The following is a 27473-nucleotide window of genomic DNA, read 5'->3' as shown; positions in this document are numbered from 1 at the left end:
TCTGGCTGGGTCCTGCCAGGCCCGGGGGGGACGCCAGGCCTCGTCATCTCTGTGGGCATTTGGAAGAGGAACTAATTATGATCACCTTGAAAACGTGGTGATGCTAGAACCAGGGTCAGAAATCAGGCAGGGGTGCTTCACCCACAGGGCGCACGGGCCGCTCCAAGGCCACTCTGCACCTGTCCTAGCCGCCTGGAGGGAGAGGCTCACATCCTCTTAGAGACGCGCTCATCCGCCCCAGCCCTGAGTGCAGACCGGGGGCTGTCTCCCCAGCTCCACCTGTCCCACCTCCCCTCTGTCTCCCTGGCTCCACCTGTCCCACCTCCCCTCTGTCTCCCTGGCTGCACCTGTTCCGCCGCCCCTCACTGTCTCCCCAGCTCCACCTGTCCCGCCTCCCCTCACTCTGTCTGGCTCCGTGGACCTGTCTGCCCCTTGAACATCCCGCACACCCCTGCCCCAGGACCGCTGCACGTGGTCCCTCTGCCTGGAACTCTGGTTCCTTTTCAACCTTCAGATCAAAGGCCACCCCCCCCCCCCCCAGAGTAGCCTGTCCTGAGGCCACTCCACCCGAGTGCCTCCCTGTTCCGGGGCAGCCCTTCCGTGTGGCCCCCGTATCGCCAGCACGTGGCACAGGATCACAGACATGCACTGCGTGAAGGCAGGAACGCGCTTTTTAAAGCTGTTCATCCCTCTGTCGCACAGTCTCAGATATTTATTTATCTATCTTTTAAAATATGTTTTTATTGATTTCAGAGAGGAAAGGAGAGAGAGATAGAAACATCAATGACGAGAGAGAATCATTGATTAGCTGCCTCCTGCACACCCTCTACTGGGGATCAAGCCTGCAACCCAGGCATGTGCCTTTGACGCGAATCGAACCTGCCCTTTAGTCTGTAGGTTAACACTCTATCCAGTGAGCCAAACCAGCTAGAGCTCAGATATTTATTTCTGAGCCCAATCCCACATCTGCCTTTTTATTTTTATTATTATTTTTTAATATATATATTTTTTATTGATTTCAGAAAGGAAGGGAGAGAAAGGGAGATATAGAAACATCAATGATGAGAGAGAATCACTGATCGGCTACCTCTTGCACACCCCCTACTAGGGATCAAGTACACAGCCCAGGCATGTGCCCCCAACTGGAATCAAACCCAGGACCCTTCAGTCCACAGGCCGATGCTCTATCCACTGAGCGAAACCAGCTAGGGGACATCTGCCTTTTTATAATAACAGCCCACTGATTCTTAGTATGACTTCTGGATCCATGAAAACGAAAATATGATATCATTCCCAGACTGTCTGTGGCACTGGTCACTTCGTCAGACCTCAGTGTGTATGTCTGAGTGTACATTCTGGTGCCCTTTCTATGAACCTGTGTTCTTTGTCGAATGATCACAACACACCTGGCCAGGGTGAGGAGGAGAGTCTTTTAAAAAATATAACCTAATTAGACAGACAGTGCATCCCCAAATAAAGGACTCCCTATAATTGTTCATGGAACAAAAACACAGTGTTAGAAATAGGAGGTGAGTTCCCAGTTCAGAAACTGAATCCTGTTTCTAAACGTTGTCCTTTCTGCATGGCAAGGGGTGAGCATGCCCACTGCTGTGTCCTTGCCTCCAGCGGGCCCTGACCCACGGGCCGGGCGGGGAGTGACTGCGAAGCAGAAGATGCTGACATTAAACAGGACCCACGTCCTTCCCCAAGGCTGCATACAGCAGGACAAACACCTAATATCTGGGAGGAGTCCGCGGGGCTTGCAGGTGGCACTGGCTGACCTGCTCTATCCTACGTGTCTGCAGCTCAGAGGGGCCTCGGTGGGCAGTGATCCACCCTCCCGCCTGCTGCGGGAGTCCCCCGGCAGCCCCGGCAGCAGCCCGCGCCTCTGCCTCCGCCTCCCAGTGCAAACACCCGGCCTGCCGCTGCAGCGCCTGAGCAGCTCGAACTGTAGGTGCCATGATCCTCACATCTCCGGTCTGTGGTCCTTATTGCTCCATCATTCCTGGTGATCGATACCACCCAGCTCTCTGAGCTGCATGGTCTTTAGGAATTAAGCTAACCGTGCTGATTTGATGTCTTTGCGCATTTACTGGGCACCTGTGTGTGCCTCCAGCTTTGTGGTATTTGTCCCCAGGGCCTGCTAGGACAGTGACCAGGTAGCATCCGTGTCATGGTCTTTGTAGATACACAAGGACTAACTACACACTATCAAGCATGGGACCGGGCCCACAGTAGGGACGTAACGCTTTTAAACTTGACTGTCAATCTCAGTGAATCCAAGTACAACCCCAGCCACAGGGTCCCAGAAGCCCCCACTCAGGAGCACGGGCTGTGAAAGCAGAAGGGGCTCAGCCATCCCAGGAGGCCCTTCCCTTTCAAGACATTTCCAGTCCCCGGAGAGGCCGCAGCCACGGGACAAGGCGAGGAGGGTGCCCTGCTCCTCAGGGCCTGCCCCCCACCGCGAGAGAACGGTGCTACTGAACCGGAGGGAAGCGTGCGCCCCACCCGCCCACGCGGCTGAGCAGCCCTCGCTCCGCACGGGGTAGTGAGGACTGTCCCAGGCACCACGGATGCAGGCTCTGCCTCAGGAGCCCGATCCGGCGGGAGAAACAGGCACGTAACCGACACCAGGCAAAGCAGCTCCCACTCCTGTCCAGGGCCGGGCGCAGCCTTTCCCTCCACCGTCCGGGCAAACCGCGGCCCTCGGACTTGCAGCATTTATGACGCAGGAAATGAGTGTGGATCTGCCTCCCCAAAAAGATGCCAGAGGCGGGTGTGGAGGTGCAGGGACACAGGGAGCTGCGGAGGGCATGGCCTCTTGCAGCTGAAGGACTCAGAAACCAGACGCGGCTGCCGGCCCGTTACCTGGGCATCACCAGCTTTCCCCCTGCCAGCCCCACCTCAGGCACCGGGGCCGTCCCCAGCTGGGAGTCAGAGGAACAGTGAGGGGTGCCCGGTGGGGAGTGCAGGGAGGATAGGGAGGATAAGGAGGGTTGGAAGGGTGAGGAGGGTGGAGAGGGAGGGGAGAGGGGAGGGGGGAAGGGAAAGTATGGGAGGGTGGGGAAGGTAGGGAGGGTGGGGAGGGTGCCAGGTGGGGAGGGTGAGGAGGGTGCCAGGTGGGGAGGGTGAGGAGGGTGGGGAGGGTGAGGAGGGTGGGGAGGGTGCCAGGTGGGGAGGGTGAGGAGGGTGCCAGGTGGGGAGGGTGAGGAGGGTGCCAGGTGGGGAGGGTGAGGAGGGTGCCAGGTGGGGAAAGTGCCAGGTGTCGAGGGTCTGGGGAGGGGGATGAGAGGTGAACAGCAGCACCCAGCACCCTCCCTGGACCTCACTGGGAGTCCATGTATCTGACCCCTAAGGATGCCAATCCAACTCTGACTGACTTTTCTGCTAGAAAGCAAACAGAAACAGGCTGAAGAACAACATTATCTTAAAATCATAAAATCTGAGAGCAGAGGGCTGAGACGTCAGCAACCTGACTGGCTGCAGGTCATGACCCAAGTCACCGGAGAGAGGTGGACCGGAACTTAGCATATCCTCGGGCACAAACCCGGGCTGCCCTGCGGCTGCACTCTGCCTCCTGCACCCCGGGAAGCTCCGTGACCAGCACAAAGCCCTGATAAGCACTTCCTACCACCTTCCTCCACCCCGGCCTTCCAGGCCTGACTCACCTCCTGAGCTGGGACCCCTCACCCACCTGTCCTCCCTTCTGATTCTCCAAAACACCTTTGTAAGTCAAACCCCATTTCTCTACAGCCGTGGTTGGCAAACTGCGGCTCGCGAGCCACATGCGGCTCTTGGGCCCCTTGAGTGTGGCTCTTCCACAAAATACCACGGCTGGGCGAGTCTATTTTGAAGAAGTGGCGTTAGAAGAAGTTTAAGTTTAAAAAATTTGGCTCTCAAAAGAAATTTCAATTGTTGTACTGTTGATATTTGGCTCTGTTGCCTAATGAGTTTGCTGACTACTGGTCTACAGCATCCCCGCCGAATCTCCGTTTAGATTATGCCTCAAGCGACAGTCATAAAATTGATGATGTAACTCGTTGCACCGTTGGATAACTCTTTAAGTTTAAACTGTCTCCTGTGGCTTCCGACCAGACGCCCGGTTTCTGCCCCCTCTGCAGTGCAGCCTAAATCGACCTCCTCTTCCGCGTGCAGTCAGTCTGACAGCCCGGGGCCCTCGGGCTCGTCCGACCTGCGGTCCCCTGGCCGCTCCTCGGGCTCCTCAGACACTGGGTCCACTCCGTTCGGAATTGGAAGGATTTCAGTCCCTCTCAATCCCCCTTAAACCGTGGAGCCCAGAGACGGCGCTACTACTGCGGTGAAGGGATGCGCCCACAATAGGGCGCAACCATGGCGTGTGCGCTTTGGAAACCGAAGCGCAAACATGTATTTTTGGAGTCATCTTCCGAGTCGGGGGAATCTGGAACTGGTCCCTGCTGAGTCCCTGGCTGCAGCCCATGCTGAGGGGGTGCATGCGTGTGCATGCGTATGTGATGTATGTGTGCACATCCGGAGGGGTGAGGCCGAACCCACGCGCTCTCAACACGCTCGTCCCGTAGTTCTGAGTGTCTGTGGGCTCGCCAGGCTCGATGCAGAGCCACAGCCCGAGATCCCCAGAGCTGGACGTGTCAATCCTGACCCACGTGTCCCTCCTCCAGTCCCTTCCTCCCTGACTCACAGAGAAGCCGAGCTTCCGGTCTGACTGGATGTGGGCAGCACTGAGGGCTGAGGCTGTGAGGCAGCTGGGTCCAGGAGTGGAAGGTGTGTGTGTGCACACACGGGCGGGCGAGGGCAGCCCCCGTCACGCCTCTGTCAGGAGGACTCGGCACCATCAGGCCTCTGCTCAGCGCTGCCAGCTCAGGCTCAGCACACCAGCCCGCGGCCAACCCGGCTCACCACCAGGCTTTTTGTTTGTTTGTTTTTAAAACAGGTTTTTATTGATTTCAGAGAGGAAGGGAGAAGGAGAGAGAGAGTCAGTGATGAGAGAGAATCATGGATCGGCTGCCTCCTGCACGCCCCACACTCTGGATTGAGCCCACCACCCGGGCATGTGCCCTTGACTGGAATCGAACCCAGGACCCTTCAGTCCGTAGGCCGATGCTCTGTCCACTGAACCAACCCAGCCAGGGCTCCTCCAGGTTCTGTATGACCCACGAGCTCAGGAGGTTTTCACGTTCTTCAATGTTGGGAAAAAGGAAGAATATCTCGTGACATGTGACAATGATATGAAATGGAGGTTTCCAAGTCCATAAATAAAGTTTTATTGGGAACAGCCATGCTCATTCGTTCCTATCTTGCCCGGGGCTACCTCCACCGACCCAGGCAAACTGGTTTCTGCAGCGGCGGCCGCATGGCTCACACAGCCTGAACGTTCACCCTGCCCGCCAGCCCCTGGTCTACCGGGCTCCACCTGGGCGCGTCTTTGCTGTGACCTGCTCCAGCTGGGGGGAGGTGTCCCGCGTCCCATAGCAGGAACCTGTGTGCAGGGAGGGCTGCAGGCTCGCTCCGCCCGCAGAGGACATGGAAGAGGAGGGTTCTGTGTAGGTGGGAAGAGAAGGCTCATTTCTTCCTGCTCTCCCCAAGGGCACTACTCTCATGGCCTTGACACCGCCCGTCTCCTGCCATGAGCAGCTCCCCAGAACATCGCTTTCTCCCGTCCTCCTGCCACGGCCGGCTCCCCACTCGTTTCTGAGCTTGTCTACCCTGTGCCGTGCCGTGAGGGCACAGAGAACACGCACTCTCTCAGGGTGGCTGGGGGTGAGGAGAGGCAGGGAGCAGGGGGCCGGGCTCACAGCAGCACAGCTTGCTAACGAGTGTCAGAGGAGTGTCAGAGAAGGTAAGCAGCAAAGATCCTTCTCCCTGGCCCTGGCGGGGGGGCTGGCTGAGTCCCGCAGGGACACAGGGCACTCCAAGTCCTCCCCCAACAACCCCTCCCCCCCTTGCCTAAATCAAGCAAATAGCTAACAATGCAGGGAGGTGTGGGGGAGTAAGGCCCAGCCACTGACGATCTGTTTTCTGAAAACACATGGCAAATCTCGGAGCCAAATGCCCGCTAAGCCGGAGAATAAACAAACCCTTTATTTCCCGGGAGGAGAGCTATCGGCTCCCCCTCACGATCTCCTGCTAGCACACCCCAAGGCTCTCTCCTGCCTCAGAACCCCCAGGCTGCCCCTCTTGCTAACGACTGCCCTGGTCTCCCGGCCAGGGGCACCCCGAGCCAAGCTGGGTGGGCGGGTGGAGAGCAGGCGCACATGGCCACCCACACCTCCCTAGGAGCTCGGCCAGCTCTCCGTGACGCACTGCTAATTCAGGCCTCCGCCGCCAAGTCAGAGGGTCCTGAGTGAGTCCTGTGGTCAAGCTGACCCCATCGGCCCCAGCCACTCCCCCTCCTGACTGCACCCACCCTCAGTGCCCAAGCTTGCCCTGGGCGGTGGCGCTGCGGTGAAGCTGAGGAGGGGGAGACAGGAGAGAAGAGCGCGGCCGCTCCGCAGCAGGTCACACGCTGCCTTCAGATCCCCGCCCAGACAGAAGCAAGAACATGGGCTCCGGACCACTCCGCCCTAGAAGGTGTGTGTCGTCGGCAGCTCTGAGCAGCCGGCACAGGCTGGACACAGCACACAGCACACACACAGCACGACAGGCCCTTGCTGCAGCCCCGGGCCCTGCTCCCATCCCTGGGCATGGCCAGCCCTCCAAACACCCAAGGAAACAAAGACACACACACACACACGCACACACACGCACGCCCATGCAAACGCACACGCACACATGCCCACGCGCGGCAGCACGAGTCAGCACTAACCTGGAAGCCATGGGCACGGTAGCGGAGCGCAGGCAGAGACCTCATTCATTCATGCATCGGGCAGCGGGCGGGGTGGGAGCGGGGCCCTGAGGACGGAGGCTCTCACCTCCATGACCACCCACAGCCCTGCTCTAGTGGGGCGGGGGCAGGGCTCTCACAGGCGGGGGGAGCCTCCTTTCTCCGCCGTTTCCCACGGCTCTGCATTGTGAGCATGGCTCCCCTTTATTTGCTCTCCCGCCTCCCCCTGCAGCCCCTCTGAGTGGTCACGCAGCTCCCATGGCCCTTCTCCCTCACCCCTGCTCCCCCTCTCCCTCTCCCTGGCTCACAGACAGCTGTTCTCCAGCTGCCGCACGCACGCGCACAGACACCCTCAGACACAAGCGCGAGCCCGCGTGCACCCCCGCTGCTGCCGCTTTACATAATGCGACTCCAGTGCCTCGGCCTGCCAGCTCTCAATTATTCCCACCGCTCAGAGCACAGGGCCCCGCGGCCCGCGACTTCCTCTCGGTCCCCATCCGAGAGCGCACAAGGTGATGCTCCGGAGAGGGTCTGCTCCCTCCGCTGCACCAATTACCTCCCAGGTGCGAATCGGGTCCCGTTTTCAAAGGAGGTGGCACTCGATCAAAGCGGGCGCCCAGTCAAAACAGAGCCTTGCATCCCGCAGGCTGACAGCTGCTCGCGCCCCAGCTCCGGAGAGGGGAGCGGCGCAGACCAGAGACCACCGCCTGCCAGAGAGGAGAGCGGGCCCGCCGGTGGCCCCCAGGCTCCACGGCAGCCGGCCCTGACGCCTGCTTCTCCAGCGGGTCAGACTCTTACAGACAAAAAATTAACACTCGAGTGAGGCACTCACATTCGTGACAAAGCAGGGCCCTGGGTCGCCAAACCCTAAGCTGCACCCTCAAACGGTTTCTTCTCCTGTCCACCCGATGAAATGCAGCGTTGGCCCAGAAACAGCCCGCAGACGCTCTCTCAGATGAGGTGTTCTACTCACCAACATCCGTGAAGGTTGTGAAAGTCATGTACAGCTTCCACAGCACTTCCACTCCTCCTTGATTTCCCCAGCAATCACCTAAGGCTCACCTGGAGACGCTGCAGGTTCGATTCCAGACCACCGCAATAAAGCAGATGCCGCAATTAAGCAGGTGCCCCAATAAAGCGGGTTTCGCAATAAAGCGGGTGCCCCAATAAAGCGGGTTTCGCAATAAAACGGGTGCCCCAATAAAGCGGGTTTCGCAATAAAATGGGTGCCCCAATAAAGCAGGTTTCACAATAAAACGGGTGCCCCAATAAAGTGGGTTTCGCAATAAAACAAGCCGTCATCTTTGCACTGGAGGAGGGTCTTGCTTTCAATTTGTAAAAAAATGCAACATCTGTGAAGCGCAGTAAAGCGAGGCCTGTGTACAGGCCTCATTGACCACATCTAACAGAAGGCGGTCAGTCCTGGAAAGACGGGAGGTCCTATGGCTAGAAACAGCTGAGTGGGAGTCCGGATCCCGCACCCAAACCCCATGATGACTGGCTGCCTAACACCCACATACACTAGAGGGCGAGTCTGTGAGAACTACCATCACCTTCTGGCGGGAGCAGCACGGGAACCCAACCTGGGCTGGAAGACACCCCACAACCAAGACGATGGTGACGGTCAGCTCAGTGTCGCTCACCTTCTGTGGCCTCAGGATCGAGCTGAACCACCAGTTCTGCTGTCACCCAGCTTTCTGACCAACTCCCAGGTGACGCCCACGCTGCTCTCCCATGGGCCACAGCAGGAGCAAAGGGCTGGCTACGCGTTCTCCCTGTCTGCATGTTCTTAAGGACGGACGCAAGTTGTCCGTCTGCTGCAGCTGCACGGGACAGCGTGCTGGAGGGGCAGTGGTTACAGTCCCGACATCGCTGTGTCCTGCTCACCAGGCCCGCGCGGGAGGGGCCAACACTGTGTGGGCATCTGCTGGCGAACGTCCCACCCTGGGCTTGCCTCGCTCGTGGCAACAGGTCTTCACTGCCTGCCTGCGGCCGTGGAGAGAGCGGCAGCCTGTGGTGCCTCTGACGCACGGGGTCTGGGCTGTCTGGTTCCACCTCACTCATTAGCGGCGCTTCTGCTCCTAAGGAGGGGGTGCGGGAGCACCTGGGAACAAGCAGCGCCCGCTCCCTCCCTCCCCCCTCCCCCCCCACCCCCCACCCTGCACTCTCCCCACCCCTCGCGTCAGTCCCACCCCTTCTAACCGCCTTCGTGCTCTGCACTGCTCCTGCCTCCTCCTGCCACACAGAGAGCTCTGGGCCCTCGCAGCAGGTCAGCCTGCAAAGCCAGGCACTGCTGCTCTCTGACTCTGTGACCCACCTACCCCCAACTCAACCAGCTCTTCATCTGAAAAGGCGAGCGACGTGACTTCTCTCCGACCCGGCTGCAGCTGCTGGGCTTCCTACACGGCACAGCAGGCACCGGAGAAGGAGGCTGCCTTCCCCCAGCCTGTCCTCACAGCCACAGCGCCCAATGGAGAACCTGGTCGCAGGTTGTGGTCCACGCTGCTGAGACCGTGGGAGACCGCAGGCTGCTCCCTGCATGTCCCTCCAGCACGTAGGAGGCCGGGCTACCGTGCCGGTGTCAGGACTGAACCGAATGCCCTGGCTCCACGCAGACAGCAAACGAAGGGGCTGGGGGAGCCGGCCTGCCAGCACGCACTCTCTGTATGACCCCGCACGCACTCTCTGTGTGACCCCGCACGCACTCTCTGTGACCCCGCACGCACTCACGGTATGACCCCGCACGCACTCTCTGTGTGACCCCGCACGCACTCTCTGTGTGACCCCGCACGCACTCTCTGTGACCCCGCATGCACTCTCTGTGTGACCCCGCACGCACTCTCTGTGTGACCCCGCACGCACTCTCTGTGACCCCGCACGCGCTCTCTGTATGACCCCGCACGCACTCACGGTATGACCCCGCACGCACTCTCTGTGTGACCCCGCACGCACTCTCTGTATGACCCCGCACGCACTCTCTGTGTGACCCCGCACGCACTCTCTGTGACCCCGCACGCACTCTCGGTGTGACCCCGCACGCACTCTCGGTGTGACCCCGCACGCACTCTGTGTGACCCCGCACGCACTCTCTGTGTGACCCCGCACGCACTCACGGTACGACCCCGCACGCACTCTCGGTACGACCCCGCACGCACTCTCTGTACGACCCCGCACGCACTCACGGTACGACCCCGCACGCACTCACGGTGTGACCCCGCACGCACTCACGGTGTGACCCCGCACGCACTCACTGTACGACCCCGCACGCACTCACGGTGTGACCCCGCACGCACTCACGGTGTGACCCCGCACGCACTCACGGTACGACCCCGCACGCACTCTCTGTGTGACTTAAGACAAATCCACCACCTTTTCCGAGGCTTTGCTTCTCCACCACAAAGTGCACAGATGCATCTTTCTCCCCAGACAGCTCCGCACCGCCCCCCATGTGGGTGTCTTCGCAGTTTAGGGTGACAGCAGGGGGCTCACAGGGCAGGCGCAGAGACCAGACCAGCCTGCGCCCAAATCCGGGGGCCCTCGATGACTGATGTTGTGACTTTTGAGACATTTTCATCCTGAAAGCAGCCACAGAAATAACACTGTCTTGCTGAATCCGGTGGGAACTCAGTGAGGCAAATACAAAACACCTTCTCGCCGCATCTGACACAGAATGTCTGTCCAACAAATGAAAACTCTGGTCAACTCTGGTCAAACAATAGCTGTTTCTGCAAATCACAAGAATCTTCCTGAGGCAGACGGGTATTCACAAGCCTCCGTCGTGTGGGCCTAAGGGAAACCTCACTCTTCACAGGGCGTGAGGTCTGTGCACCTTCCTTGGTCACCCGAAGGTGCCCGCGCCCTCTCTTCCCAAATCCGACCTTCGTAGTCATGAGGAAGCTCCAGAGCAAGCCAGTCGGAGAAGCTGGGCCCGCCGGCGCGGTGTGCAACGTCACACCTTCCTTTCACCATCAGCCGCGCCTCCCTCGGGCTACACGAACCTGACCCCAACTCGGAAGAGTATTTCCTATGCGCGGTGCAACTCGCCACGTCTCCCGGGCGAAGGGTCTCCTTCACTCCCGCCAGCAGGTTCCAAAACAGGGGCTCAGCCCCCATTCCCCGAGGAGGAAACCAGGAGACAGTGGGTCCCATAACTTCCTGGTGTGTGATTAGCAGACAGCAGAGCCTGTGCCTGAACCCGTCTCCCCCGAGGCCCGCTCTTAACCACCGCATCCTGTTTGAAGAAAAGGTGCTGCTGGCAGGAGGAGCCGCTGATGGGGACGGAGGCTGATGGGGACGGAGGCTGATGGGGACGGAGGCTGATGGGGACGGGGGCTGATGGGGACGGGGGCTGATGGGGACGGAGGCTGATGGGGACGGAGGCTGATGGGGATGGAGGCTGATGGGGATGGAGGCGGGCCCTTTCCCTGCCGGGTTCACACACCCTGCACCACCCCCCTTCCCCTGGGAAAGTCACAGTGCAGTCGGAGAGCCCGCTGTGGTCGGACTACGCTTGGGGGCTACCACAGGTGGAACCTACGCCCCTGGAGAGCGCTGCCTTTTCACAACCGAGCTGCTGGTGCTGAATTCCCAAATTGCTCTTCTGTGACTGAATTTAGGGAATTGAGGGAAAAGTAAGCATCATTTTCTGAATTAAACCTTTCCCTTAGAGCATGGTCGGCAAACGGAGGCTTGAGAGCCACATGCGGCTCTTTGGCCCCTTGAGTGTGGCTCTTCCACAAAATACCACGGCCTGGGCGAGTCTATTTTGAAGAAGTGGCGTTAGAAGAAGTTTAAAAAATTTGGCTCTCAAAAGAAATTTCAATCGTACTGTTGATATTTGGCTCTGTTGACTAATGAGTTTGCTGGCCACTGTCCTAAGCCAATCCCTGGAGAGTAAAGCGGTGGCTGCGCCTGGCGGTCAGGTGCTCAGGAGACCCTGCTGAATAACCCCCCAGAATCCCTCAGGAAGCCACCCCTGTTTTAGGAACCACTAGGGCAAGAAAACAGATGACCCAGGCTCCCCTCCGCCCTCGCAGCTCCCAGCCCGTCCTGTAACCCACGGATGCGGGGCTGGGAGTCCACACGGTCCGCGAAAGGCCTCTGACCCCGCTGTAATCCAAGGCCTCGCGTGAACACTGCATCTCTCACATGAGGAGCAGGGATGTCCACGTAATGAAAACCTGAAGCAAGAAATGGCCAGACGAACGTGGGGAGGAGGCCGGGTCCCGACAGCCGGCACCACTCCCCCTGTGGCGCACCAGCATCGCCACCGACCTGATGCCCGCCCTCTGGCCAAAGCTCAGCAGGCAGACGAGTGTTCCCTCAGGCCCGGAGCCCAGCAGGGAAGAAGGCGCGGCCCCAGCCAGGGAAGGGCACCTGCTGGGGAGGGCTCCCTGTGCGTGCCCCTCAAAGCCGATTCACCATACGAGCCGCACACCCTCCCGACGTAGGCCAGCCGGCATCACCTTCTTCTTTTCTAAGTGTTCCCAACCAGCCGCTCTAGATTCTCAGCCTCCATCCATTACACATCCACGGGATGGTCTGCACTTTATGTCTTACTGGGGTGACACTGGTTGTGGGTGGGCTGGCTGCACTTTAGAATCACCTCGGAGTTTTCACATACCTCACTGCCTAGCTCATACCCTTTGCCAATGCGTCAGGCGTCTGAGGGTGAGGGGCAGGCATCAGTATTTTTTAAACATCCCTAGGTGGCCCTCGCCAGTTTGGCTCAGTGGAAAGAGCGTCGGCCTGTGGACTGAAGGGTCCAATGTTGGATTCCAGTCAAGGGCACATGCCCAGGTTGCAGGCTGGATCCCCAGTGGGGGTCATGCAGGAGGCAGCTGATCAATGATTCTCTCTCATCATCGATATTTCTATGTCTCCCTCTCCCTTCCTCTCTGAAATCAATAAAAATATATTTAAAAATAAATAAACATTCCCAGGTGATTGCAATGTGCAGCAAAAATTAGGAGCCACTGGTCTACGCAATTCTACCTTAATTCTCTAGGAACGTAGTAGAAAAATTACTTCTGAAATTATAGTCAAATGAGCATACTGTCCAGAAGTCGAATTGTTTTCTTAAAGTCCATTTTCCTCTTTTTAAAAAGATTTCCCGTGTTAATAATCAGAGCTGACGCTCACTGAGAACTGAGTGCCAGGCCTAGTTCTGGGCGCTATATCCACTGGCTTTCGTCTCATTTAATCTTATTATTGTTACAATTTCGCAGAAGAAGACGTGAGGCAGAGAGATGGCGAGTAGTCCGCAGCTGGTCCAGCACACCTGAGACGCACGCCTCAGACGGGAGGCCGTCACAGGTTTAAAGGTTACCTCCCTCACGTCATCTTTTCCCTCCGTGCTCTCTAATTTGACCCAATTACATTTGCTCTATTCTTGTTTTGAAAATTTCTCTCTGAAAATTCCACTTTTCCTAGATCCTCTGAATTAGGTGGGTGCACGTGGCCACAGCAGGACCCACAGAGGTGGCGGGCAGGGCAGACGCTCTGCCCCACAGAGAGGGCCCGGTCTCGCGTGATCGTGCAGCATGCCTCGTGTGGGAACAGGTCTGCGCAAGAAACTAGATTCCTGGGGAGGGAGCTTAGATGGAGGACAATGAGGACACATGAAGTAATCGAGGGTCATGACTCGTGGGAAGCAGGTGGCCGCTGAGTGTATGTGGAGCCCGTGGCTACAGAGAGGCCCAGCGACGTGACAGAGGATGTCAAGGGCAGAGGGCATCGTCCTCCGGGGCGGCCACACCTGCCCACGTGGGAAGGCTCCAAACCCAGAACTGCCAGGAGGGTGGATACAAAAGGGGCTGGAGACCTTTAAAATACAGGCCCAGATCTAAGTACTAAATTATGCAAATTACAGTGGTTTGACTGCCCACGGTCCCAGGGTTAACGTAAGTTGACCTGAAAGAGGATTAAATAATAACACGAACCTCTCAACCCTATGCTCTTCCCACCACGAAGAGTCGCCGAGTGCTGGCTATGACCTGCCGCTGGCTACCCCCCACCTCGCACCGTGACTTCCTGTACGAGGGGACACCTGCTCGCTCTCCAGGGCGCCTGTGAGGAAGGCAGAGCCCAATGTTCCCGCGCCCGAGACACAGGCAGAAAGAGCGGGCACAGCTGCCCCCTGGCGTTGGCTCCTTCCGGGGGCTCTCGCTCCCCAGCTGCCCAGCAAGAGCTGCTGGGGTCACAGCTGGTTCCTCGTGGGAGCTGCCCTCCACCAGAGAGAACAGCCTCAGCGAAGGGGGCCTCCCCAGGCCAGACCACACCTAACGGCCACAGGCACAAATCACTGTCCCTCGCCTCAGCCTGGCTCGCTGCAGGGCCAGGCCAGCGCTTGGCATCGAAGTTCAAGCTCGCTCCGCCCGCCCTCACTCTCACTCGTATGCAGGCTTCTCCATGGCCTCCTCCAGGCAAGGCTGTCTCGGCCTCTCCAGGGTCTCTGTCTCACAGGACACACGCTCATGGCCCTGAGGGGATGTGTGTAAGTAGGGAGGGGGCATGCTGCCCATATTAGGGGGGAGGTCAAAGAGCAGGCTCAGGCATGCGGACCCGTCCTGGCCCTTGGGACCTGCAGACAACCCTGCCACGGCTTCCGCCTCAGGATATTAGGAGACTAAGCCCCTGTCCAAATCACCTCTCCACAGAGGTAACTGACCTCCCCTAATCCTGGATCAAGGTCTTAGAGGGACGCCACCGGCTGCTGCCCCAGTTAAGATGTTGGCGCGCTGCACCGAAGCACAAGTCCCTCCGGCCACTGGCCGAGGCTTGCGCCATGTGACCATCCCCTCCGTCTCCACCTGTGCCCACTCTTCCTTGAACCTGGAGAGAACCAACCAGCCTTGTCAGCCTGCAGGGCTCACAGCATGAAACCCCTTGTGGGGTGCCTGCCGGGAGCTGGTGACGAGATGAAGGTTGCGGGCCGGGTGGGGGTGTAGAGGGTCGTGATGAGTCAGGAGGCACGCCCCCGCCCCGTTGGGGGCCTTGGTTTGTGCCAGAGAGCTGCTGTCGCCTCCCGGCCCCACTCCACACCCCGCCTCAGGAGTTTGGTTGGTCCGTGGGGCAACCAGAGCAGAAGGCCCAGTAGAAAGCAGGCGCTGGAGTCCTTCCCAGGCACCTGACCTGCTTCCCTTCATCCAGCCCAGGCTCTGCGAGGTGGCGGGTGGGGGCTCTCACGGGGCCCATGAACTTCCACCCTCTGCTTCGTGCGCAGCCTGGCTCCCAGCGGGCTCCCGGAGCCCGCTCTCTGCAGATGTGCCAGCTGCTGGAGAGGTGGCCGGCCCTGCTCGGGCTTAACTACATGCAGATCGTCTGTGCACCCGGACGCCTTTCCCAGAACCCGCCTTCTCCAGGGTCCAGCTGCGGCCACTGCTCCGCCTCCCGCGTGGCTCCTGCAGCTGGTGCTGCCCCTCCCGCCCCCAGCCCTGAGCCCTCCAGCTCTGAGGGACACACACACACTTGCCATGAAGACAGTTCCGACAGGTCATCCCACTCTCACCTTGTCAGGCAGCACCGCCTGCCTGGGGCAGAGGCACTCAGGTGACCCTGGGCAGTGACCTGGGCAGACCCCACCCTTTCCTGGGCCTCGGTTTCCTCGCACGTTAGAAGAAGGGGTTGGTCTGATGACCCCCGTTACTTCCTGCTCTAAAGGTTCAGATCATCCTTTACCTCTCACCCCTCCGCATGCAAGAAGAAGCAAAAGAGGTGAGCTCTGTGGCCACAGAGAGGGAGGCAGGGCGACAGCAGTGCTGCCCACAGCAGGCAGGGCCGGGCCGGCCGGAGTCCCGCTTCCTTTTCCCTTTCTCTCCTGTGACACGTCACTGCCTCGAACTATCCGCCCCTCTTCCTACCTCTGCAGGCCTGTCTCCGCGGAGAGGAGGTTGGAGAAAGCCCTCAGGGCTGTGTTGGGCAGCGGGGCAGCTCCTCTTCCTACACTCGGAACCTGTCCTCATTGGAGACCGTTAGCAAAGCCTGACTCTTCCAACGGGCGCTGGAAGGGGACAGGCGGAACACCAGAGACGTGACTCAGATGCGCAGCGGAGTGGAAGCGGGGCGCCGAGTCACCATGGCACGGGCTTCGACATCCTGGCTGACCATACCCTCTCATCAAAGTCAGGTCCCCTTCCCAGCGTCCACACGCTGCTGGGCCTCAGCCAAGCATGGGCAGGGGGCTGCCTGCAACGGGGCTCCGCAGCAGCAGCCCGACCTCGGCCGAGGACCTTTCTTCTCCAACACTCGGCGGCCCGTGAACGTCTCGGCACCGGCGGGCAAAGACCAGGACGCTCAGCCTGGACCAGAACTACCCTGTGGCTGGAGGACAGCTAAAATCTGTGTCACCACGGAAGTGAGTGAGGGGAGACACAAGCACCGGGGGGCGCAGCTGGGGGAGCGCCAGCCACACTCGGGGGGTCTGCTGTTCAGACAGGACAGTGAGACGGTGGGTCTGCAAACCCTGCCCCGTGCAGAATCGCCAAGTAACAGGGAGGCCCAGACAGAAGGGGAGCAGCCCACAGACACAGGATGCCAGGGGTGCAGAGAAGAGGGGCCACGGAGGGAGGAGTGCCCGTAGGGACACTTCTCAGCTGAGGCGGCCGCACCTGCCAGGGGGCAGCTCTGGAGGGAGCTCCTCAAGAGGGACTCACAGCCTCCTCTCCAGGGGCATCCAGACCACGTACCAGCCCCCCAGCCCTGAGCCCCCCAGCCCTGAGCCCTCCAGCTGAGCCCCCCAGCTCTCAGCCCCCCAGCTGAGCCCCCCAGCTCTGAGTCCCCCAGCCCTGAGCCCTCCAGCCCTGAGCCCCCCAGCCCTGAGCCCTCCAGCCCTGAGCCCTCCAGCCCTGAGCCCTCCAGCTCTGAGCCCCCCAGCTCTGAGCCCCCCAGCCCTGAGCCCCCCAGCCCTGAGTCCCCCAGCTCTCAGCCCCCCAGCTCTCAGCCCCCCACCTGAGCCCCCCAGCTCTGAGTCCCCCAGCCCTGAGCCCTCCAGCCCTGAGCCCCCCAGCCCTGAGCCCTCCAGCCCTGAGCCCTCCAGCCCTGAGCCCCCCAGCCCTGAGCCCCCCAGCCCTGAGCCCTCCAGCCCTGAGCCCCCCAGCCCTGAGTCCCCCAGCTCTCAGCCCCCCAGCTGAGCCCCCCAGCTCTGAGTCCCCCAGCCCTGAGCCCTCCAGCCCTGAGCCCCCCAGCCCTGAGCCCTCCAGCCCTGAGCCCTCCAGCTCTGAGCCCTCCAGCCCTGAGCCCTCCAGCCCTGAGCCCCCCAGCTCTGAGCCCCCCAGCTCTGAGCCCCCCAGCTCTGAGCCCCACAGCCCTGAGTCCCCCAGCCCTGAGCCCTCCAGCCCTGAGCCCTCCATCCCTGAGCCCCCAGCCCTGAGCCCTCCAGCCCTGAGCCCTCCAGCCCTGAGCCCCCCAGCCCTGAGCCCCCCAGCTCTGAGCCCTCCAGCCCTGAGCCCCCCAGCTCTGAGCCCTCCAGCTGAGCCCCCCAGCTCTGAGCCCTCCAGCTGAGCCCCCCAGCTGAGTGGCCGCAGCGGAGGCCGCCCGGCGGACTGCAGGGCGGGGCTGAGCACGGGCTTCTGATTTTTGTGCCCCAAACCACGAGGCCTCTCCACTTCCCCTCTCCTCTCACCCTCCTCCCCCATGGAAGGTAAGGTCTGTCAGGGGCCAGGAACACAGCACAGCACCCACGGGTCTCCAAAGCAGGAAGCCGCCGGATCTAACTCAGCCCAGTTCCCACCCAGAGGTGGTCTCCTATGCAGCTTCTTCGAAGAGAAACCAAACTAATGAATCAACATGCTAAGTGATGGGCAGGAGGCCACGCGTTCCTCCAACCTGAGGTGCTGCCCCCGCCCATCACTGGGGGAGAGCCACCAAAGGTGCCAAGCCCCGGCCACGGCCACGTGCAGCAGTGCCGCTGGGAGCGTGCCGGGAGCCCTGTGCGCTGTGCGTGGGAGTGAGCGTGCTGGGAAGGGCGGCCCCGCTGGCCCCCTGCATGCTGACCTTTCCAGTGGGGATGGAAAGCAGCCACGCGATGTGCCTGGAGGGCTGCCTGGTTCCCTCTGAGTAACCCAGCATTCGACCCCCCAAAACCCTTGTATTAGGGTCTGGTGAATACACCGCCCGGTGCATGGCACTCACATCTATTCGACCAATGGCCTTCTGTCCAGCTTGGTTACCTCCCAGAACACCCTGGGGCAGGTAGAATGGGAACAGCTCAGTCCTCCCAGCCTCCTCTAACCTCCAGCCATGCCCATCGCAGCTGGACAGATGCCACCCCGAGCAGTGAGTGCAGAGACACCAGAGAGCAGAGGGAGAAAGGCAGGCTCGAGCTGGAGACTAAACATGGAAAAATTTAGTCCAACAGGGTCATTTTCAGAAAAGTAATGGTTGAGCAAAACCAAAAGTTATAATAAAACCTTGGACGCATGCTAAACGGTGGTGCCCGTTCTGGCTCACCAGTGTTCCCGAGGACCATGCCTCCCACGTACCCTGGAGGCACACCCCCCGGTCACACAGACACCTCTGTCGTGCTCCTCCCTGAGTCGGAGGCTGTGGGCGGCTGGCCTGCCCCGGGCCGCGCTGGGTGTGGGCAGTAATCACAGGGCCCGGCATTTATGTCCAGCTATTTCGGGCCACGGCCTGTTTTCTCTTCCCTGAATTCCTGCCCGAGAGACCAGCCAGCCTCACAGATGTGGCTCCGGGCCTTCCTGTGGCAGCAGCCACGCTCCTCGGCCCCACCTCGCCCAGAGCTGAGGGCCAGGCAGGGATGTGCCTCACCTCACGGCTGGCGGAGAGACGAGGAGGGCAAGTGGGGGCCGCCTTCCCAGAGCAAGTCAGACGCCCCGAGTGCTGCCGGCCGCTTGTAAAACATGAAAGGCTTTCCCTCCCCAAGGCCGGCCTCTCCGGGGCCAGAGGCCTGGCCGACTCTTGAAGTCACAATCTCCAACCTGCGTGAGAGTCTCCAAAATTAGAGGTTCGTGAACACTCACATGGTTCCTGATACGCTCGTTCTGTGGTAAGAACCTACAAACATCAACTCCCTCAGCCTCCTCGCCATCCGACACAGCAGGCGCCAAATTACCCATTTTACAGGGAGGAACGTGGGGGCCCAGAAAGGGGGAGAAACTCACCGAAGATCATAAAGAGAAAGGCTGGTGCGGCCCAGGGTCAACCCCAGCAGGCGAGTCCCGGGGTATCTGCTCTGAACCACCACAGAGAAGCCGCCTCGCTCAACCCCGGGGGCCCTGCATAGACACCCCGACTCGGCGTGTCCCCACATGGTTCTGACGGCCAGGTCGCCGTTCATCCGGTCAGTGGTTCCCACGCTCAGATGTGCTTGCTGACAATCAGATCCCGGGGCCAGAGTTCTAGAACCGGAACCAGAACCCTAAGCTGCTTCTCGTGCGGGCAGTTCACCTGAGGCACCCGTGGAAACCGTCCCGTGCCCCGCCCCGCACCTGGGACAAGCGCACAGCGCCCGGGCTCCTCGCGGGCCTGCGGAGACCATGCCTCGCCAGGCGCGGGGCGGACAGGGAGCTGCGGGCAGGGAGCTGCGGGCGGTGAGACGAGCTGTTCTCCAGCCTCGGTGACAAGGCTGCCTCAGACGGTGGAGGAGGGAGGGGCAGTGGCTGCAGAGGGCTCACCGTCCTTCACACTTGACAAGCTGCACCTCAGAGAGGGGCACGTGGCTGCTGATGGGAAAGGAAGAACAGGCTGGGCCGTGTGGGCTGTCTCCCGTAGCCAGAACAATGGCCTCTTCACATCCCCGGCATCTGAACTGGCCGTCGGCCACCAGCAAAGAAAAGGGCTCACTGTCCCTTTAAGGACGCCCTCTCTCCCCAAAGGTCAGAAATGCCAGCTCAGCCTGCCCAGCAGCTGCCTTGTTGCCACTCTGGTGCCCCAGGGCCCTGGGCCATGCTCCCTTTCAGCTAGTTCTCCGGCTCCTGCCGCTGGAGCCGTCTTCCCAAGAGATGGAGCGCCTAGCGTTGCTCTGGCTGGGGGGTGGGGGGTGGGGTGGGCAGTAGGTGGGGGGACTGCTGATGAAGGGAGCCCCAGACCTCATTTGCTTTCAAAAATCACCCCAGGAAGTGGGGCTGGATGGTGGGGGTGGGGGGGGGGGTCAGAAAGATGACTGAAAGCAGAGGGGTGGGTCAAAGAGAAAACTGAGCGAGGAGTGGATGCTCCAGGGCAACGTGTCACCAGCAGAGCGAAGGCAAGAGGTTCCTGACCCAGAAGCCCGAGGACGGGGAGTAGGCGTGGAGGGTGCAGGAGGGCCGGGCGGTGGCGGGGCCACAGGGCAGTGCTGGGTGCAAGGGCTTTGCTCTCCTCCAGACGGGGCTCAAATCCTGCCCTTCGTCGCCGGGGCCTCCTGCCCTCACTCCCGAGCCTCGGTTTCCCTGTAACACGGCATATGTTGAGCCGTAAGCAAATGTTAGAAACAACGAATGTCTATTATTAGGGTGTAGCCCCTCACGGGGTCTCACAGAGCAATTCAGATGGCCAGAGTTCTCCGAGGGCCTGGGTCCCAGACCACACCACGGGCTCTAGCACAGCCCCTTGCAAACACGCGCCATGAAAAAACGAGCACTTGCTCAGAAAACCCGCACAGGTTGGTGCAAAGCATGATCCTCATGGAAAACAACTCAAAATCAGTCATCTCTTCATGATACAGAGCGGGGCTGGCGAATGCTTTCTGCAAAGGCCGGACAGTTCCTGTGGAAGGCTCTGCAGACCACACGTGCGGTCTGTCATCACTGCTGAACACTAGTTGGGAAGTGAGAGCAGCCCAGACCACAGGTGATGGAAGGTGGCTGTGTCCCAATAAAACTTTATTTACACCAATGGGCTGTATGCTGAGGCTCGCTGGCCCCAGAAAGAAGGGATGGCACTGGAGGTGCTGGCGAATCCTTGTGGGAGATGGAATAAAAGACGTGGAGGGAGAAGCCTGATTCTTGCCCTTCTACCTTGGGACTGTGGGCACTTCACCCAATCACTTGACTTCTAAGCAAAGAGTTTTTGGCAAACATCGGCCACCTGCAATGAGTCCTTCCCGTGGTTTCTTCAGCGTCTCTGCCCAGAGCCTCTCGGCATCTCGCTGCACTTCTTCCCTGTCCTTTGGCACTTCCTCTATAGTCTCCTCCCTTAGCAAACCTGGTGACATGCTGACTGAACGGCCACCCATCAAGGTGTCCTCCCCATTCAGCACCCCTCAGGGCAAACTGGCCATCCCCCCAGCTTCCCATAAATAGCAGCCGGGACCCTTCAGTCTGTTCTTCACCAGCTTCCCGGACAGCTGGGCAGCTCAGGACACCCAGGCGTGTTGCACTCACTCACCGCCACCGGAGCACCTGCTATGGGCTAGGTAAGTCCTGGGGAACCCAGCGTGGCCTCCGCCCGCCCGGAGGGGAGCCGGAGAGAGGCTGGAAGGACTGGAGTCCTCTGGCAAGGCCACTTGAATCTGACCTACTTCCTGCCGGAGAGCTCAGCACTTCAGAAATAACTCTCTCAACTGTGCTAACAGCTCCTATCAGAACAGGACAGCCTCTCACGGCACCAGAAGCAGGCAGGACAAGAAAAGCGAAGCCTGAGAAACAGTGAGATAAAAGCAAGGGAGGACGCAGCCCCGGCCGGAGGCTCAGTTGGTTGGAGCATCGTCCCATGCACCAAAAAAGGCTGCCCACAATACGCTGTAAAACCCCAAGCCTCCAAACAAGTTAAAACTACTAATCATTTTTCTCCCAAAAGTTCTTTAATTCTGATTTTCAAAAGAGGAAATACATAAAACAGCTTTGAAAAGCAAAAAGAACTACACAGATTCAAGAGGGTGATCAATTACCCAGCAAATATTGTTTGAGCACCATGTGCAAAGCCTTGTAGAAAGTACAATCTAAGACAGAGTCACTCTCCGAGAAGATGGGGTGTGTGATAGAAAGGCATCTACTTCAAGACAATGAATGAATCTGGGAGTCTGGGCAAAGTGCTGCTGAGAGAGTGAAGGAACGAACTCCTATTTGGGGTGAGATAAATCTGGGATGGCTGCTTCTGGAAGCGACAGTGAAGCTCAGCGATGAAGCATAAATAAGGTCTCCACAGGCAGCGGGAGGAGAAGCGTGAGCGAAGGGCAGCGGAGCCCAAGACGGGGATGCGAAAAGCACCGACACTCTACAACGTGTGGGGAGTGCGGACAGATCGCGGAGGATGGAGGCAGGATGGCAGTTGGGCGGGGCCAGGCTGCAGAAGGCCTTGAATGACATGTCAAGATGCCAACTGGGCTTGTACGCAACAGGGGCACATTCGGTGTTTAAAGAAGGTTGGAGATCTGGCCTGTGACAGCCGAACGAGACTGACCTGGGAGTTACAAGAAGCGAGGAGATTATTCAGTCATGAAAGAGGGAGTCCTGGCACGTGCGTGACTTGGACGAACCTTGCAAACACATTTAAGTGGAAGAAGCCGGTCACAAGTCTGTGTAGACAGGTGTGGCAAACGTAGGTTCACAGTTATGACTACAGGAAAGTTTATTCTTGTCTGATTATTTATTAATTATTGCATTATTTATTTATCATTACAACTGTATTACCACCTCCTTTTGCAGATTAGGGGAGTACATAGAGACAGAGAGTAGATTAGTAGTTGCCTAGGGCTGGGCTGGGGGTTGGGGGTAGCTGGCTCTAAGGTAAGAGTTCCTTTCTGAGGCGATGAAGATGTTCTAAAATGGACTGTGGTGATGGCTGCACACATCTGTGAATATGCTAAAACCGTTAAGCTGTTTTACACTTTAAAGGAGTGAACTCTACGGTATATGAATTATATGAGTCAATAAAGCTGTTTTAAAAAGAAGAAGGAAGCAGCCAGGTGGCTATTGCCACAGGCCAAGCCAGACATCCGAGGTCACGAATGAACACAGTGCAGACGTCACGGGTGGAGGGCAATCGGGGAGAGGCTGCAGAAACAGACCCCACTCCGTGGGGGGTGAGGAGGAACAAGCGAACAAACAGCGCAGAAGCTCCAATGGGAGTGACGGGAAAGGAGGCCGCGGCGAGCAGGCGGGATGGGAAACTATGACAATCTGCTCTCCATGCAGCCAGCCCGCTCCCAGGAGCGAGGGCGCAGAGAGGGGCAGAGCGGGCGCTGACGTCTGCAATGGTGGCCGAGGGTCTTTTGTGATGGTGGTGATGGTTACTATTCTTAGCGCTCCCGACCGGCTTGACAGGGGTCCTGACTTACGCCTGGAGCAGAATCTCCAACCCGTGTGCTGCAGGCATGTTTAAACATGTAACACCTGACTATTTGGTCAGGGGCACTGACCTCTTTTTCCCTTAGGTCAGTGGTCGGCAAACCGCGGCTCGCGAGCCACATGCGGCTCTTTGGCCCCTTGAGTGTGGCTCTTCCACAAAATACCACGGCCTGGGCGAGTCTATTTTGAAGAAGTGGCGTTAGAAGAAGTCTAAGTTTAAAAAATTTGGCTCTCAAAAGAAATTTCAATCGTTGTACTGTTGATATTTGGCTCTGTTGACTAATGAGTTTGCCGACCACTGCCTTAGGTTGTCAAATAAAAAAGTGACAACAGCCAACACAACCACAGCTGTCCAGTGTGGATGAACCAAAATTAAACCTATTTTTTGTCAGATCAGCAAAAAAGGTATTTTTTGGTATGCTGCAGGATTTTAGTAATTAGTTTGTGTGCCACGAGATGAAAAAGGTTGAAAATTGCTGGCACAGAGCTATACTTAGGAGAATTTAACCCGAAAAAGAAGATTGCCGCGAGCAAGAAAACCAATGCTATAGCTGCCCCACGGTCCTCGCAGCATCCAGGGCTGAGTATTTACTACAAACCCCACGCACAGAGCTGGAGAGAGCGCTGTCCCTGCAGCTGTACACGTAACGGCTCCTGCAGACGCTCACGCGCTGAATGGCAGTGGTTAGCGCCTATTACCGATGGGACTCACAACAGTTAAAACGTATTGTGCTTGTTTCTATCAAAGAAGGCAAGAACTAGAAGTAGAAGTTGTTGGTTCATGAAGTCAGAGGGTTACATAAAATCATTGGAACACAGCAGAGTCAGGAGATGCAGAATAAAAAAAATATTTAAAAGGAACATTTTAGGCCCAAACGTGGCCAAGCAAAACAGGCAGCTGGCAGATCAGCCCTCCTTCCGCAGCCCGTGGCACAGCCCAAAGTTTGCATCCTGCGGTTTGTCAAGTGAAGCCTCTGGGGACAAAGGGGCGTTGCATGTCAGGTCATAATCCCACAGGACAGAATCTCCGGCCGTAGGTCGGGGTAAAGAGTTGAGGCCGCTGCGGGGAAGCCGTCACGATACAAGGAGGCTCCCATCCCAGGAGACAGGGTCCAAAAGCAGCTTAACTGAAAGATGGCTCTGTGTGCGCCGCAGCGGGAGCGCATCGGAGCCGGCGCGCAACGGTCCTGCTAACGCGGGCACTGGGAGGCTCTTCCCGGGCCGGCCCCCGCGGCTCCCTCCTCTGCAGGCCCCTCCTGGGCCAGCACCAGCTCTCGCTCATCCTTGTGTTCCAACCACCTCGCCCCGTGGGTGCTCAGCAAATAAACACATGAACACACGCACTGCAGAGGGTGGAAGGACCCAGTGGGACCTGGACGAAGGTTAGAGTCTTGTACGTCAGAGATCCAGAGCCTGAAGTCAGTGAGGATCCACAGGAGAGAGGATCTGCCCCCGACCCCACCTGTCATCTCCAAGATGGGGGCGCTGGTCCACCGTGAGGGGTGGACGCGTTCTAGCCTCCGGCTAAGTCACCAGTGACCGTGCCCACGTGGGACAGAGACCAAGACTAAACCACGGCGTTGAAAGGCAAGGTAAACTAGCTGATGAGGCTGAGAGTGTATTCCTGGCTCCTCCAGCAAAGATCATGATCAGAGCTCTCTGTAGCCACCTGGGCATGAGGAACAGCTGTGGTTTTACGTGTGGAGAGCAAGGACCATGCTCTCTTTGAATAATGCCAAACATGAAATAATAAAGACTACAATATACTTAACACGTATAAGGTGTTACCGTGTGTCGGGACTCCTAAGGCGTAACACCCATCACCTCCCCTGATTTTCCCACTGCCTTCAACAGGGAGTGTGATTAGCACCATTTCATGGATGAGAACATCAAGGCCTGGGGACAGGAGGCAGCCTGCCTGGGGCCACACCAACAGGCCGCAGCAGGTCCACCGGGGGCCCGTTGCGGCTCCAGGGAGCAGCGCGACATGATGGAGCAGCCACTTCGCGGCGCTAGGACCAAGAGGCGCTGCTGCGAAGCGTAACCCACCTCCGGGGACAGAGCTCAGCCGGACGCAGCACCCGGTCAGCGCGCAGCTCTCGCGGTTCGCATTGGGGCTTGTCCCCTCAGCCTCTGAGTATTTCTCTAAATCTTATGAAACAAACGAAATGACCACACAGCGTTCGAACGTCTGGAGAATATTCTGGCGCTTAACAGATGCGTAGACCCTGAACACGTGGAGGTTAGGGGCACAGACCTCCTCTCAGTAAACAGTCCACACGGAACTGCTGGTTCCCACAAAGCGTAACTACGAGGAGCCTCCCAGACGCCATGGACAGCCCCTGACACACACTCCATATGTTACATGTTACACATGGCGTTCATGCAGCAAAGGGAGCTAGAGAGAGGCAGTGCTGAGAAAATCCTCAGGAAAACACACTCACAATCTTTATTGAGAAAGATCCACATATAAGTGGACCTGCTGTTCAAGGGCCAACTGGACTTTCTTTTTAAGGAAGGAATGCTTTTAAAAAAAGTATGAACTGATTTCAGAGAAGGGAGAAGGGAGAGAGAGATGGAAACATTGATAGGCTGCCTCCTGCACGCCCCTACTGGGGATGGAGCCCGCAACCCAGGATGTGCCCTGACCGGGAATTGAACTAGTGACCTTGATGCATGGGCCGGCGCTCAACCACTGAGCCACACTGGCTGGGCTCAAGTGTACTTCTGTAAGCTGTACAGATACATTATGTACGGGAGTGGTGACTGGGTTGGAGTCACCAGGGGCTGAGTCGGGGGAGATTATTCTGCTGTGCGACCAGCTGACAGCGAGCATCGCCAGCCAGAGCGATTCCCCCTCCTCGGGGCTTCTTCTAAGTGGTTACGTGTAAAGCCCACGTTTCTACCAAGTAAGCACTCTCTTCGCACTGCTCAAGGCCTCCAGCACAGAGCGTAAGAGTTGACAGCTTCCATCTCGCCCGTCTGCCACCCCCGTGCCATCCTGGTGCTACTTAAACCTCTTTGAGACTCAGTGTCCTTACCTGTAAAATGGGATGAATGTCACCTTTCCTGCAGGGTTTGTATGAGACCCTTGCAGGAGCCTTGTTATGTCTAATGCTATTCTGCATGAATGCCCCAAACTACACACTCACCCCCCGCTCGGCCCCGAGCATCGTGCCCAGGATGTGGGAACGGCATCGCGCTCTGCACCTGAGCCTGGGGTTTCCTCCCGCTCCAGGCTGTGTGCAGGTGAGCCCTGTCCTGCCCCTTTGCTCCGCCCCCCCGTGCCCCTCCCGCACTGCGCGGTGCTCGCTCGCTCTCTCCCTTCCACCTGGCCCTCACTCTGGGTCCTGTGGCCCACTCCTTGCTTCCTCCCTGCCTGGGAGACCCACTCAAGTCTTAAAACCTCAGGGAAATCCCTCCTTCAAGGATCAACCCACCCCCATGTCCTCCATCAGCCCCCGCCCCCGCCCCTTGCACATCACTTCTCTGTCTCTGTCTTTGGTGGTTATCAGTCATGTCATCAAGCGTCTTCATGAGTCACCTTAGGACAGTTCCCTAACTTCCCTCGGGTCCATCTTCTCTCTTCTCATGTACGAAACCCTGGCTCTGGCCACACTGTCGCCGCGGTGGTGAGAGCATGGAGGGCAGCACCAGGACTCTGCGGTGTGACCCTGGACGATCCCGTCACTCCTCTGAGCCTTGGCTCACTGACGCAGAAAACCCGCATAACCACAGTGCCAGCCCAAGAGCTGCGGAGTTACTGCTCAGAAAGCATTTACGTTCCAGTTCGTGAGTGACTACGAGAGCACCGGCAACCGTTAGCAGAGGCCTCTCATGGCTGTGACTGTACAGCGACCAGAACCGGCTGCAGGCGGGGAGTCGCCGTGAAAACACGTGACTCTGTTGCACTTGGGAGGCGGCAAACGACGTGTAAAGGGCCAGACAGTGAGCATTTCAGCTTCGTGGGCCACGGCTCTGTCACGTCAGCTTGGACGCCGTGGCGTGAAAGCCGTCCCAGGCAACACGCAGACAGATGAACTTGACTGCACGCCAATAAAGCCTTATGGAGACTTAAATCTGAATCTCATACAGTACTCCGTGGCATTAAATACCAGTCTCCTCTTGATCTGTTCCAACCACTTCAAAATGTCAGGAAACATTGTTAGTTCGCAAGCTTTACAAAAGCAGGCGTGCGCTGAATCCGGCCCGCAGCTGCCTGTGCGGACCCTGCTTGGGGGCACGCAGGTCCTCCAGGTGCCTCCGACCCAGGCCTCTGCTCCACAGGCAGGAAGCAAACCCGGGCGGTCTCAGGAAGGGGCACGCGCCTGCCGCGCTCCCACAGAGGCCGCTGCGGTGGGCAGGCCGGTGCCAGCAGCATGTCCGGTGCCGTCCTCGCCGTGCAGCCGACACTCCCACTCTCCTGG

At 58.6% G+C, this 27473-nt stretch overlaps 1 protein-coding gene across 13 annotated transcripts in view; it reads right to left on the bottom strand.

Annotated features, from left to right (window-relative positions):
• Positions 1-27473, bottom strand: part of GRAMD1B (GRAM domain containing 1B) — a 255635-nt gene that overhangs the window by 56994 nt on the left and 171168 nt on the right. Inside the window, exon 1 of one of the 13 annotated variants that reach the window (XM_080650485.1) lies at positions 6803-7106. The exons of the other annotated variants lie outside the window; for them this stretch is intronic. Within the exon in view, the coding sequence (XP_080506611.1) occupies positions 6803-6813 (11 nt within the window). The 5' untranslated portion in view covers positions 6814-7106. Of the gene's footprint in view, positions 1-6802; positions 7107-27473 lie in introns of those variants that run through there. 13 annotated transcript variants of the gene reach the window in all.

This window comes from Plecotus auritus, assembly GCF_963455305.1.
Source record: "Plecotus auritus genome assembly, chromosome: 13".
NCBI classification, from domain to species: domain Eukaryota; kingdom Metazoa; phylum Chordata; class Mammalia; order Chiroptera; family Vespertilionidae; genus Plecotus; species Plecotus auritus.
The sequence above is the reverse complement of the archived record's forward strand: the minus strand, read 5'-3'. Positions and strand labels throughout refer to the sequence as shown.